Here is a 13,240-nt window from a genome sequence, read left to right as displayed (position 1 = left end):
TTAAAATACTGCACTTTCTGTAAAAGACTTTGGGGCTTGTCTGCATATGAATTTATTTTAATTTCCATGTTTCTCCCCCCCACCCCTTTCTTCTAGGAAGAGGAGCTAGAAGCCCAGATTTCCTTCCTTCAAGGACAGTTAAATGACCTGGACGCCATGTGCAAGTACTGTGCGAAGGTGATGGACACCCATCTCGGTGAGTGGGTGCCTCTGGCCCTGGGCAGAGCGAAGCTTCCATCGGGCGTTCCCTCGAGGCGCCACCTCCAAATTTTTCCAGCAATTATCTTAGCTCATTTTCACGGCGGCATGCCCCAGGTTCTCTTCCTTTCCTCATCCCTTACAGAGGAGGAAACGGAAGGAACAAGTAAAATCTCCCGAATTTATGTCGCTCATCAGTGGAGTGGAAATCCAAGAGAGAGCATTCAAATAGGAGTCCTTTTATTTTGCTTTGCTTTGCTTTGCCTTGCTTTATTTGATTTGGGGCCTCCCCCAGCAGTGCTCAAGTCTTTCTCCCAGCTCTGTGCTCAGGGACCACTCTTAGTGGGCTCTGGGGACGAGATAGGGTGGTGGGAATCGAACCCAAGTCACCACGTGCAAGGCCAGTGCCCTACCTACTGCTGTACTAGCTCTCTGACTCCCTAACTCAAGTTTTCAAATCGCCTTTGCCACCTCTCCCTTTGGAGACGTCTTCCTCAAACCCAAATGCCACGCGGAGCTGTCAAGACCAAACCGTCAGCTCGATTCCTGTGGCAGCCAAGCAGTGTGGTCACTTTAAAAAGATCATTTCTTTAGCCACCTGTGTGAGAGACACAGGCCAGGACTCCTTTCTGACTGCTTGGGTTCTATCAAATCAGGAGTGTCAGAGGAGCAAATCTTTAGGTACTGTCTTGTCTAGAAGTGTGCAAGCTCTGTATTTTGACTTTTTGTTGTTGTTGTTGCGGGGGGATCACACCCGGCGATGCACAGGGGTTACTCCTGGCTCATGCACTCAGGAATTACTCCTGGAGGTGCTGGCAGGATCATATGGGATGCTGGGAATTGAACCCGGGTCAGCCGCGTGCAAGGCAAACGCCCTACCCGCTGTGCTGTTGCTCCAGCCCCAAAGCTCTGTATTTTGGCATCAGAAATGACCTCAGCTGGACATGGGCATCTTGCCTCGGTCACCCAAAGCTGCTTGCACAAACGTTTGGAATGCAGAGTTTTTGTAGCCGTGAAGCCGGATGAATGTTCTCTCTGTCCCCACTCTCCACTGTCTTAGCTTCGATCGTTTGGACACTCAGAAAATAAGGCGTGTGTTCTATTGGGAAGGGCCGCACGCTGCCTGGCGTGTGCCAGGAAATGTGGAAAAGCCGAGGTGCAGCCATCCCACCTGTGACAGAGAAGCAGCCTGAGCTCACCCAGGTCCTCTTATGCTGGGAGGACCCCGCAAGTCACCCAACTCTGGGGCTTTTACTGAAGGTGGCCTCGCCTCCGTACATGTCTCAGACTGAAGTCACATGTCTCCCCAGCATGTCACCCAAAGACTATTACTTGGCGATAGCCTAAGTATGTCTGGCCTCTAGCAAGTAATTCCTGTCCTCTTAAAATATTAGAGAGATAGCTCCAGCAGGTAGGCAGCGTGCCTGGCACACAGCTGACCTGGGTTCAATCCCTGGCACCCCGTATGGTCCTCCAGGGCCTCCCGCGAGTGATCCCTGAGCACAGAGCTAGAAGTAAACCCTGAGCATAGCCAGGTATGACCCAAACCTCCCCCCCAAGAAATTTTTTTTTTAACTTTAAAAAAAAACTGAAGAGGCGCTGGAGAGAAAGCTGAAAGGACTAATGCCCATATTTTGCCTGTGTGGGGCCTAAGCACTCTGGGGGTGACTTTCAATCCAGGCGGTGCCCCTGAGCACTGTCAAGTCGTTCCTGCCACCATGTGACCAGGCAGCGGGGCTGAGCCCTGTTCTCTCTTGGGCCTAATTTCCCCTCCCATGATCGGAGACGGGACACCAGAGGAAGAAACAGAGATACAAAGAGAAGCTGGGTGATGAGCAGACGGGCAGGTAGCCCTGTCACATGTCATTCCTCCCCCGGGGAAACTTTATATGCTTCTTCATGGTCATTTCAGTTTACACAAATCTTACAGCATCACCCTAAAGAATACATCAGGGGATCACAAGTATAGTATAGCAGGTAGGGCTCTCGCCTTGAATTGCAGCCAACCTGGGTTTGATCCCTGGCATCCCACAGGGTCCTCCGTGCACTGCCAGGAGTAAGCCCTGAGTATCACCAGGTGTGACCCCCAAAACACAACAAAAATGAACAGCAGAATATGTCAAAAAGAATGGTTTACATATGTAGCACTGTAGCACTGTCGTCCCGTTGCTCATTGATTTGCTCGAGCAGGCACCAGTCACGTCTCTGTGTGAGACTTGTTGTTACCGTTTTGGGAATATGGAATGCGCCATGGGTAGCCTTCTCAGGCTCAGCCGTGCAGGTGGGATACTCTTGGTAGCTTGCCGCTTGCCGGGCTCTCCGAGAGGAACGGAGGAATCGAACCCGGAGGGCTTCATGCAAGTCAAACACCCTGCCCGCTGTGCTATCGCCCCGGTCCAGTTTATAGATGAATAATGTAAATTATGGGATCAACTTACTTCATTTAAACATCATTTTAAGGTGGTGCCCATCATGTGGGGTTTTTTTGTTTTTTGTTTATGTTTTTGTGGGTTTTTTTGCTTTCCTGGCAACATAAGTGACCTCAGTGTTCTGATATTGACCAAAGTAGAATCCCCTCAAAAATGAAAAAAAAAAATGATCTTGGGACCCTAGAAAATCTTGTTTGGAAATTTCCAAGTTGTTTCACCATCCACACAGCAGTTTTTAAAGCAGCTTTACTTAAACCTCAGAACCGTCTGGCATCCTTTACTTTGATTTTGCTCTTTCACTCAGCACCGAAAGCGCAGTTCTTGTTGCTTACGAGGGGAAGCCCTTGACAGCAAGGCCCCCAGCAGCTGGGAGTTTTCCACCACAAAAGAAGGTCATGTGTGAGCCTTTCACTTTTACACTTGCAGCCAGGAAGTCTTCACTCTCTCGCAGCGCTGCACTTCTCTTTTATTTCATTTTTTTTGGTTTGGGGACCACACCTAGCTATGCTTAGGACTTCCTCCTGACTCTGCTCTCAGGGATCATTCCTGCCAGGGCTTTGGAGGACCACAGGGGGACAATATGTGGTGGCCCAGATGGGGTCACCTGGTACAAGGCAAGCATGATCACTGCAGAACTGTTTCTTGGGCTCCTGCCCTTCTTTTTACCACATCAGTAGCGGCATTGCATTTTCAAGGGGTTTGGGGGTAGGGGAAGAGAAGGTGGAAGGAGGCTGGAAGAATTTCTGGCCCCAGAGCCTGCAAATTGATTTTTCATTTTATCTGCATAGTATAGCTGTGGTTTGCGTCAGGGCATTCCCCTCTTTTATAGGCACCTTTCATTTTCAACAAAACCCTGAGAAAAATGCAAAGATCAAAGTGAAATTCTTGACTTGCATTTTGACCTGTACTTACTTTAAAAATTCCTTCTGTGCCCTAGTGTTTTTTTCAGACGGTGTTTTCTATCCCTCCTAATTAAGAGAGTACAAGATGGTAAAATAACCAGCCAAAAATAACCATTCATAAGTGATGGATCACAATACAGAAACACAATCTTTGTAAGGATTCAAATACTTGTACGTGATTTTTCCAAGGAGCTGTTCACAGTGTATTATTATTAAATGGGGAATGTATTATTATTAAATGTATTATTATTAAACGGGTGGCACAGTAGTATGTAGTTGACATGAAAAGAACCCTAAAAAGAGTCACCAGGGTGAAAGGCAGGTCACAGTGGAACTTGCCCATGGGATGTCATCTTCTTCTTACTCCGCCCTGCGTGCAGGCTGTCCCCAGAGCAAGGGTACAGCCCCGACTAGCATCAGACACAGACCAGCTGAAACCTGACACGGGACACCTGCTCTCTAACACCAAGTTTATTTCCAAGAAACCATATTATTATTATTTTCTTTTTGCCTTTTGGATCACACCTGGCAATGCACAGGGGTCATTCCTGGCTCTGCACTCAGGAATCACTCCTGGTGGTGCTCAGAGGACCACACGAGACGCTGGGAACCAAGCCCGGGTCGGCCGAGTGCAAGGCAAACGCCCTACCGGCTGTGCTATTGCTCCAGCCCGAAACCATATTATTATTGATGTTGTTGTTGTTGCTGTTGTTGTTGTTGTTGTTGTTGTTGCTGCTGCTGTTGTTGTTGTTGTTGTTGTTGTTGTTGTTGCTTATTGCTTTTGGGGTTGGTGAAGGTGCAGGTCTGCAAGCATTGTGCCCAGGGAGCACTTGACCAACCTCCCCAGGCAGCTCAGTGCTCCGGCCCCTGCCGCGTGGTGTTGCCGGAGCCACAGCACTAAGCTGTACCTCACCATGTTTGTGAGTTCAAAGCCGAGAACCGCATCCCCAGACTGGCCAAAGGCAACAGGCAGACAGAGGAAGGAAGCATAGTTACATAGAAATCATGAAGGGTGGGGTACACAAAGGTGGGGTTGAACATCGTCCTAACAGTAAACAGAGGGAAAGCCCCTCCTTCAGGGGAAGTTCTTCTTGGGGATGAACTCAGGGACCAAATCTCATCTGGGGGTGCAGCACTCTGGATTACCATGAGATCCGCTCAGGGGCGGAATTCCGTCTGAGGGCGTGTTGCTTTCTCCCTTCCTCAGCTATAATCCATTTATGTCTAGTCATTTTGTATCCACACAGTAAGAATTACATTAAGTTTAAAGGTTGGCTTTTCCTGGGGACATCTCGCTATATGTCCCAGACCACAGTCCTCAGGCCAGGTTAGTCTTTCCTAACCCCAGCAGGGTCCTTATTCAGTTTACTTCTTTTGGGGCCATGACAGTTCATTCCATGACCATGCTGTACTTCTTATGGCACTTAGCTTGTCCCTTTTCAGTGCCAGGAGAGCTTACAGCATGCCCTGGGTCCACCCAGGTCTCTCGCCGGGACCCTCCTTTGGGGGTTGTTAGGAAGTAAGGAGGCTTAAGCCAAGTAATGATGGATGCCCAAGAGTAAATATAATTCGCAGTCGATTGACTCCCATGTTACAAAAGCATAGCATCAACAGTCTTCCTGTATCTAGACAAAAAGGACATTGCTAAACCATGCAAAGGACATAAAGGCTAGAGAAAAGCAATATAGGATTGTTAGTGCCTGATGGAATTGGGTGTGCCTAGTGAGCACCGTGGTGGGAGTAACTCAGTAAACCTAAGCTTCCTGTGGGGAGGAGCAGGGACAAACCAGTGCTTTCCAACAGTGTTCAGGGCGGCATGCAGCACTAGTGTTCAAACTCAGTCCCCGTCCCCCACTCTTGAACTCTGAGCGCTGTGCTCTCTCCCTGGCGCTCAGCAAAGGTGTCTGCAGCTCTCTGTGAGGGGGGAGTGAGTTCGAATCCTCGCCTTTCCCTGCTTCACTCTGAACTGGGTTCTCAGGGCAGCTCCTGAGTCCCAGCCAGCCTGCGAGGCAGTTGTGGGTGGCACCAGGGCCAGTTCCAGCGGGACAGCTGGGACCAGTGGCCTTGAGGCGGACTATCCCTCTGTCCAGCGATGCAGGAAGAGGCGGGGATGTCGGTTCCTCAGACGGGAGTTGAGTTCTTGGAGCAGGAACAGCCCCATCAGAACTGGGTGTTGCCTCATGCGTTCCCTCATGCGCTGGGCCACAGGTGGTTTGTGGGGACCTACACAGGGGTGTAGGGTGGAGTGGTGGAGTTAGGGGGGGAAACGTGAGACTTAATCAGGGGGTGTCATTTCCTGAGGTGAAACTTCCCTTGCTAAGTTCCTTTCATGTCAAGAGAGTTCCCTATCACCCTTTGTTTTCTTCAGACACCTTACTTGCATCTTAAAATGTCGGGTACGGCTCAAAGCGATGTTTGTAGCTGAGAGAATAAATGCACGGGGGGTGGGGAACCCTTCACAGTTAAAAAGTATGAAAACGCATTTGCTCGCGCATGCTTGAATTACAGAGGCAAGAGCACAGGCAGGTTAGCAGTGTCTCCTGGTTTACCTGACATAACCTGCTGGGGTTGGAGAGATTGGCAGGGGTGAGGCAGCAGGTAGGGCCCTTGCCTTGCACACAGCCCATCTAAATTCAGTCCCTGACGCCACATATGGTTCCCCCGTCCAGCCAGGAGTGATGCCACAGCACAGCAAGGGGCGGCCCTCTCAGAATAAAAACAGGACTTCAAGTGTGTATCTTACCCAGACTACCAAAATCCCGATTTTACCACCTACACGAACGAGAACGATTTGATGTGGGCCCGAGAAATAGTAGAGTGGATAAGGTGCTCGCCTCGCATGGAGCCGACCTGGGTTTGATCCCCAGCATCCCCCCAACCACCCCAGCACTGCCAGGAGTGGTCTCTGAGTGCAGAGCCCCGGAGTGAGCCCGGAGCAAGCCGGGAGCACCCTGGGGAGTGACCCAAACCCAAACAAACAAGAGAAAAGCCAGCTAGCTTGACTTCGTAGATTTCACAACAGAACTTGAGAGTCCATGTTTGAATGTGAATCAAACTTTCCCCATTAGCTTCGAAAGACTTTTTTTTTTTCTTTTAACACGCTCATTTTTCTGTTGCTATAGTTACTCCCCTGGCTGTCAACCTGACAGTCGAGTTGAAAGCCATTGACAGCGGTAACCTCTGTGACTGAGCTGGGGCTATTTTTAGCTTTGCCTTACTTCACACTTAATTGCACGTGGGGGCGCCGCCTGCACCTCCCAATCCAGGAGCAGCTGGGCCGAGCTGCCAGCTGTTGACACCGGGGGGCGGAGCTCCTGACTCCTGACTCGATTGGCCTCTAGTGCCCCCAGCTGCTCCCGGCGCCCTTTGCTCTGCAGCCCCTGGCTTCCGGCATGTTGCCCTCTCCACGGTGGTTCGTGCCAACCGCGGAGAGTCCTGTGCAGTGGATGGAGGGCAGTTGGGTTTCCCAGGCTCTTGCTGAAGGATCTCTAGCTCGGTGGATTTTAGTGTTGACATAGGAGCCCTAGAACATGCCCAGCTGTTCTCTGTCTCACGGATGAAAAAACCACGGCCCGGAGGATCTGAGTGGCACGCAGCTGGCTGGAAACAAGAATCCAGTCCCCCCTAAGCTGAGCCTTGGCTTTTTTTCCTCTCTGTGGCTTCTCCGGAGCTTGCCCTCAAACCAATAGTAGGGTTTTATCTTCTGCTTTCATTGCATTCACCAGTTGCTTTGGCACTTGTCATCGTATTTAGGCAAAAATTAGCTGTAAGTGGGGCCGGAGTGATGGTACAGCTGGTGCAGCAGTTACGTTGCACGCGGCTGACTCAAGTTCAATCCTGCATACCCTTCTCCCCCACTCCCCGTGGACCCCTGAACCCTGCCAGGAGTGATCCCTGAGCACTGTCAGGTGTGACCCCTGAACAAGCAACATTAGCTGTAAGAGGAGCCATTTGGGGGCTGGAGTGATAGCACTGTGGGTAGGGCACTTGCCTTGCATGCGGCCAACCCAGGTTAGATTCCCAGCATCGCCGGGGGTGACCCAAAAAGCAGAGAAAAAAAAGACCATTTTTGAAAATCTGTTCATTTGCCTCTGCAAAAACTTTATCAGTCTGAACTCCGCTGAAAGTACCAAGCTTTCAGCGGAGTTCTTTGCAAATGTTCGATAAAGCAGCTAACTGGTGGCATTGTCACGACCAAGAAACATAAGGTGATCACCAGCCAATTTTCTTTCGACCATGCTGTGATAAAAGCTTTTTATAATTATTTTAAACTTTTGAATAGCGCACTTAAGGGAGGGTTGCAGAATCCCTTAGGGAAGAGGAGTGGGTGAAATGGAGGATTCTGAGGGAGCAGGTCTGATGTGGAGCCCAAAGTTTTCTTGGTTTTTTTTTTTTTTTCTCACAGCCCCCAGGTCTGCTCTTAGTGGCCCTGCACGGATTTCATGGGGCAGAAACAAGAGAACCTAAAGTCCGTTCGGGCAAAATTCAGTTCATGTATCCGTAACCCTACTAGCGTGTTCCTAACCCCCTGTCCCGGCCCTGGGTGCAGCTGAACCCGGGCAGAGGGCTCTCTGTTCCCTGCACGCTGCCAAAAGCCTGCCGTCATCCGCAGGCTCGACATTCTTTAAGCAGCAGCCCTCAGGGGAGCTTCTCTCGTGCTCCGTGTTCATAAATGCTGTCTTGAATGCATTAATGGAACTGGTGGGTAAAGGATTTACAAGGTCAGTATTCTGTGAGTAAAATGGAAAAAAGAAAAAAAAATCTGTATCCAGACTATTTTAACAGTCTCTGAAGAACATTTCTTCGTGTTAGGATTTCTGGATTTCTCTTGAAATTGAAACGGGTTGGCTTAGTTGATTCTCCCAGCTGGGGTTTATTATTAAAATTGAGTGAGACTTTTATGTCCAGGTGGGTTTTCAGGGGAGAAACTCCAATTTTATTTTTATCTGAAAATAAATTCAGATAAATTTATTCAGCATTCTGAAAGGGAATATCTGACCCCATTAAAAAAAAAGAAAGTTTCTGGTAGGTGAGCCTGTCCCTCTGATGAAGCCCAGCGCTGGGCACCTCTCCCTCCCCGGGGGCCCCACACTGCACTGTGCCCCTCGGGCCCAAACCAGCCTGCAATAAAACGTTTTCTGCATGCTGGAGAAGAGGGGGCGGGGTGGGGGCCTTTCCTTAGGGGACCTGGTTGCTTTACATCCTGTGTAACAGTTTGGCTGTGTCGTTCCCTTCCCACCACCCAAATTCCCGTCCAGTCCATGCCAAAAGATGCAACCGGAAATAGTCTTTCATGCCACAGTGCTGACACGCTGCCCCAGGGTCACCCTCACCAGTGGCGGGCACGATGGAGGAAGCTGTTTGACTTCCGAGCATGGGGAAGAATGCCATGTGGGGTGGGCAGAGCCAAGGCTCAGTGTCCACCCGTGGTGTCTGACTCCAGAGTTGACCCCACTTTTCCTTCGTTTTAGGCCACCCAGTCTATAGGTGGGTGCTATGAACTATAAAATAGCTACTACAAACATGGACTGGAGCGATAGCACAGCGGGTAGGGCGTTTGCCTTGCACGCAGCAGACCCCGGTTCCATTCCTCCATCCCTCTCAGAGAGCCCGGCAAGCTACCGAGAGTATCCCGCCCGCACAGCAGAGCCTGGCAAGCTCCCCATGGTGTATTCGATATGCCAAATACAGTACCAACAAGTCTCACAATGGAGACGTTACTGGTGCCCGCTCGAGCAAATCGGTAACAACGGGACAGCAATGCTACAGTGCTACTATGAGCATAAAACCCCCCGACTGATAGATGCAAAGAGTCAGGGGTAGGATTTGGGCTTCGGATTGGGAAGCGTGGCAGAGGCTGGCAGCTCCACGGGAGTGGCACCCGAAGCTGCACCCCGCCCCCCCTCCCAGCGGCCCCCCCCCCCCCCGCCAGCTTCTCAAGCAGCAAAAATGGAGAGGCCCATGGGCCCTGACGGAGCCCCGGGGGTTCTTTCCCACCTCCTGGGCCAGAGCTGTGCCTCCCCCCACCCCACCCCCGACAGGCCGTGGGAGCCAGGAAAGGCGAGTCCAGTGCTGCCTGAGTGAATGGGGTGAGGAGGTGGGCGTGGGGGCGCCCCCTCTTTAGACCTAAGATCGGTGCCGTCGTGAGGCCTGTTGGCTGTGCGTGCTTGTGGCGAGAGAGAGCACGGGGAGGAGGGTTCTCTCCTCGAGCACCGAGCCTGTGCCCGATTCAGCTGGCAGTCAGGCCCCTCTTTCCAGCCCGGCCCTCCTGCCCACACCACCAGCTCCCCCTGGCGCCCCCCCTCGCCCCCCGCCACTGACATATCCCCCACCTTGAGTGGGTGGGCCAGTGCCAGGATCTCCGCAGAACAGAGACACCGGCCTAGGAGGGCGAGGCTCGCTGGCTCTCTGGATGTTCAGGCCTCACGCCCAGGGGACATCCCTGCGCCTACGGGTGCCCAGATCCCACCGCCAAGGACTCGCCCTCCCTCTCCGCACCCTTCGGCACAGAGCCCCCCAGAGGGTGCACACACAGCTTACAGTAGCCTCGGCCCCGGGAAGACCAGCCCTCTGCCCTGCTGCACGCCGGGACGGTGGCAGATGCCCGATGGCCCCTAGGATGTACGACGAGCAAGAGCCTCCGAGTGCCCCGTGGGTCCTCGCCAGGCTCCACTCTGTCCCTGGGGCACCGTCCCCACCCCACCCAAGCCACACTCTACCCTTCGGCCTGTGTGTGGCCAGGGACCCACAGGCCTTCAGTTGTCGCTGCAGTTCAGAGGCCCCATCTTTACACCGGGCGGTTCGGCTGAGCCCTCTGCTGCAGGCTTTGTTCACGGCAGACAGCTGGGTAGGTGGGCAGGGGACTGAGCCCGTGCCTTTGTTTTCCAGAGTGTTCTCTGACCTGCCCCATGCTGTGCTGCCCTTGGCCCCCAGGGCTGTGGCGGCTCCTGACTACTCGGGACCCAAGAAGCCGTCTCCTCCCCTCAGGCTGCCTCTGCGCATCAGGGGCTGAGGCAGAACCTTCTTTTTTTAAAAAAAAAATTATTTATTTATTTTATTTTATTTTTTTATCTTTTTATTGAGTCTCCATGTGGAAAGTTACAAAGTTTTCAGGTTTAATTCTCAGTTATACAATGCTCGAACACCCATCCCTTCACCAGTGCACATATTCCACCACCAAGAATCACAGTATAGCTCCATCCCGTCCCCCCACACCCCTAGCCCCCCCACACCCCTAGCCTCCCCCCCGCCTGGGTAACTGATAAGTTTCACTTTACTTTCACTTTGATTACATTCAATATTTCAACAAAACTCACTGTTATTGTTTGGAGAGTCTCCCCCCTAAAGTCGGACCTGCTGAAAAGGAAGCATTTGATAATTTGTTTTCCATTGCTGGGAATGAAGAGGTATGAGGTCGAGTGACTGCACTTAGCGGCCTCACGGTTTTGGGTTTCTGTAATTTAGTATTTTAGTAACTAAGTCCAGAGAGACATCTGCCAGAAGTTGCATCGTTGCCAACTTGTACTTCTCAGTTACATTATATTCCACATATGAGTGCAATCTTTCTATGTCTGTCTCTTTCTTTCTGACTCATTTCACTCAACATGATACTTTCCATGTTGATCCATTTATATGCAAATTTCATAACTTCATGTTTTCTGACAGCTACATAGTATTCCATTGTGTAGATGTACCAGAGTTTCTTTAACCAGTCATCTGTTTTGGGGCACTCTGGTTTTTTCCAGATTCTGGCTATTGTAAACAGTGCTGCAATGAACATAGAAATGCAGATGCCATCTCTATGAGGCAGAACCTTCTAGACCATTGCTGAGGCTTCTTCTCAGGGGCAGTGGGACAGAGCCTTCTCCGCCTGTGCTGTGCTGCCTGGCAACCCTCAGGCTCTCTGGCTGTGCCGGAAAAGCCACGGAAATTTGGCCTCTTCCAGGTGCCGAAAGGCCTCCGGAACTGTTTATCACTGTGCTGTGGTTGGTTGTTTTTAATGACGTGCTGAGTGAATCGGGTGTTGTTGTTAGTGTTGTTGCTGTTTGCTTTGGGAGAGAGCAAATCGTCACAAGCCTAGGAGGAAAGTGAAAACATTTCCTCTCTAATTGCATCCATGCTTCCATTCTCACTCGTCTCGCTTTCTGGTTTCACAGCAGACCTTCTTCCTCAGAAGCCCCCGAACGAGGCGGCTGCTGCACCCTGTTGAAAGGGCCCCTCGTGGGTTTCTGGGTACATTTGTCTTAAGGAGGATAAGAAATTGCCAGGCGGGATGCAGCACCATTGCTGTGAGACATTACCTGGCCCCTTACTCAAAACGCTTCTTTGTTGGTACATTTCTCTATTTAATTAAAAACATCGTGATTTGTAAACTCACTGACAGTTGAATTCTAGACGTATAATGTTCTGGCACCAATCCCACCGCCAGTGTCAAATTCCCTCAATTAGTGATCCCAGATTCCTCCCTGCCCCCACCAGCCTGCCACCTTGGCAGGCACATTTTAAATATTCTAAAGTTTGGGGTCGGAGCAATAGTACAGTGGGTAGGGCACTTGCCTTGCATGCAGCTGACCCAGGTTCAATCCCCAGCATCCTATATGCCCACCCCCCCCCCAGCCCTGCCAGGAATGATCCCTGAGCACAGAGCCAGGGGTGTGGCCCAAAAGTATGAAACAGTAAACATTTGAAAATTTGGTGGTTGTAATTTGGATCTCATGTTGTCACTGTCACTGCCATCTCGTTGCTCACTAATTTGCTCAAGTGGGCACCGATAACGTCTCCATTGTGAGACTTGTTACTGTTTTTGGCATATCGAATACCCCACGGGTAGCTTGCCAGGCTCTACCAAGAGTATCTCGCCTATACGGCAGAACCTGGCAAACTCATGTTGTCATGTTGTGTTTGGATATATAGCTATACCACTCCCCCACATTATCAGTACCCCCAAGGTCTCTGACCCCTAGGCCCCCATTACTTCCCTTTTGCATTTCTTTATCCCGCCCCCCCTCAATTTCTTTCTCTTTTCTTCTCCCTATATTCTGGGGTCAAGATTGATCTCGGCATCTCCCCTTTACTGTATTCCTTTCCCTCACCCAGTTATTCCATATTCGGCAGATAAGTGAGATCATCCTGTATTTGACCTTCTTCTTTCGGCTTACGTCACTTAACATGATATCTTCCAGTTCATCATTGCCGCAAATTATATTATTTCCTCATTCCTTGCAGCCAGCTGCATAGTACTCCATTGTGTATCTATTCTTCATTCTCATCTGTCCTTCGGCACCGAGGTTGACTCCCATCTCTTAGCTACTATCCTAAGTGCTACAATGAATAGCAATGTATATGTGTCCTTTTGAGTGAATGTTTTTGTGTTCAGGGGGTAGATTCCCAAAAGTGAACTTGATGAGTTGTGTGGCAGCTAAGTTCACCGAGAGCCCTGCGTGCTGTTCCACCTGGGTTCAACCTAACAGCGTTCCCTCCAGCAGTGGGTGAGCATTCCTTTTTAACCACAACACCCACCAACACGGATTGCTACTATTTTTGATGTGTGCCATTCTGACTGATATGAGATGGTATCTCATTGTCATCTTGATTTGGATTTCCTTATTGATAAATGATGATGAGCATTTTTTTTCTGTGCCTGTCAGCCATCCGCCTACATATCTGTTCATCTGTTCATTTTCTCTCCCCGTTTTTATAGGGATTTTGGAT

At 50.6% G+C, this 13,240-nt stretch overlaps 1 protein-coding gene across 3 annotated transcripts in view; it reads left to right on the top strand.

The window, feature by feature from the left end:
* TBC1D5 (TBC1 domain family member 5) overlaps window positions 1-13,240 on the top strand; it is a 536,851-nt gene that overhangs the window by 512,405 nt on the left and 11,206 nt on the right. For all 3 annotated transcript variants that reach the window (XM_055135278.1, XM_055135279.1, XM_055135277.1), the window contains one exon: window positions 97-196. In XM_055135278.1, coding sequence (XP_054991253.1) covers window positions 97-196 — 100 coding nt within the window. The remainder of the gene's footprint in view (window positions 1-96; window positions 197-13,240) is intronic.

This window comes from Sorex araneus, chromosome 4 (assembly GCF_027595985.1).
Source record: "Sorex araneus isolate mSorAra2 chromosome 4, mSorAra2.pri, whole genome shotgun sequence".
Lineage (NCBI taxonomy): Eukaryota > Metazoa > Chordata > Mammalia > Eulipotyphla > Soricidae > Sorex > Sorex araneus.
This window is presented reverse-complemented; position numbering and strand designations above follow the sequence as displayed.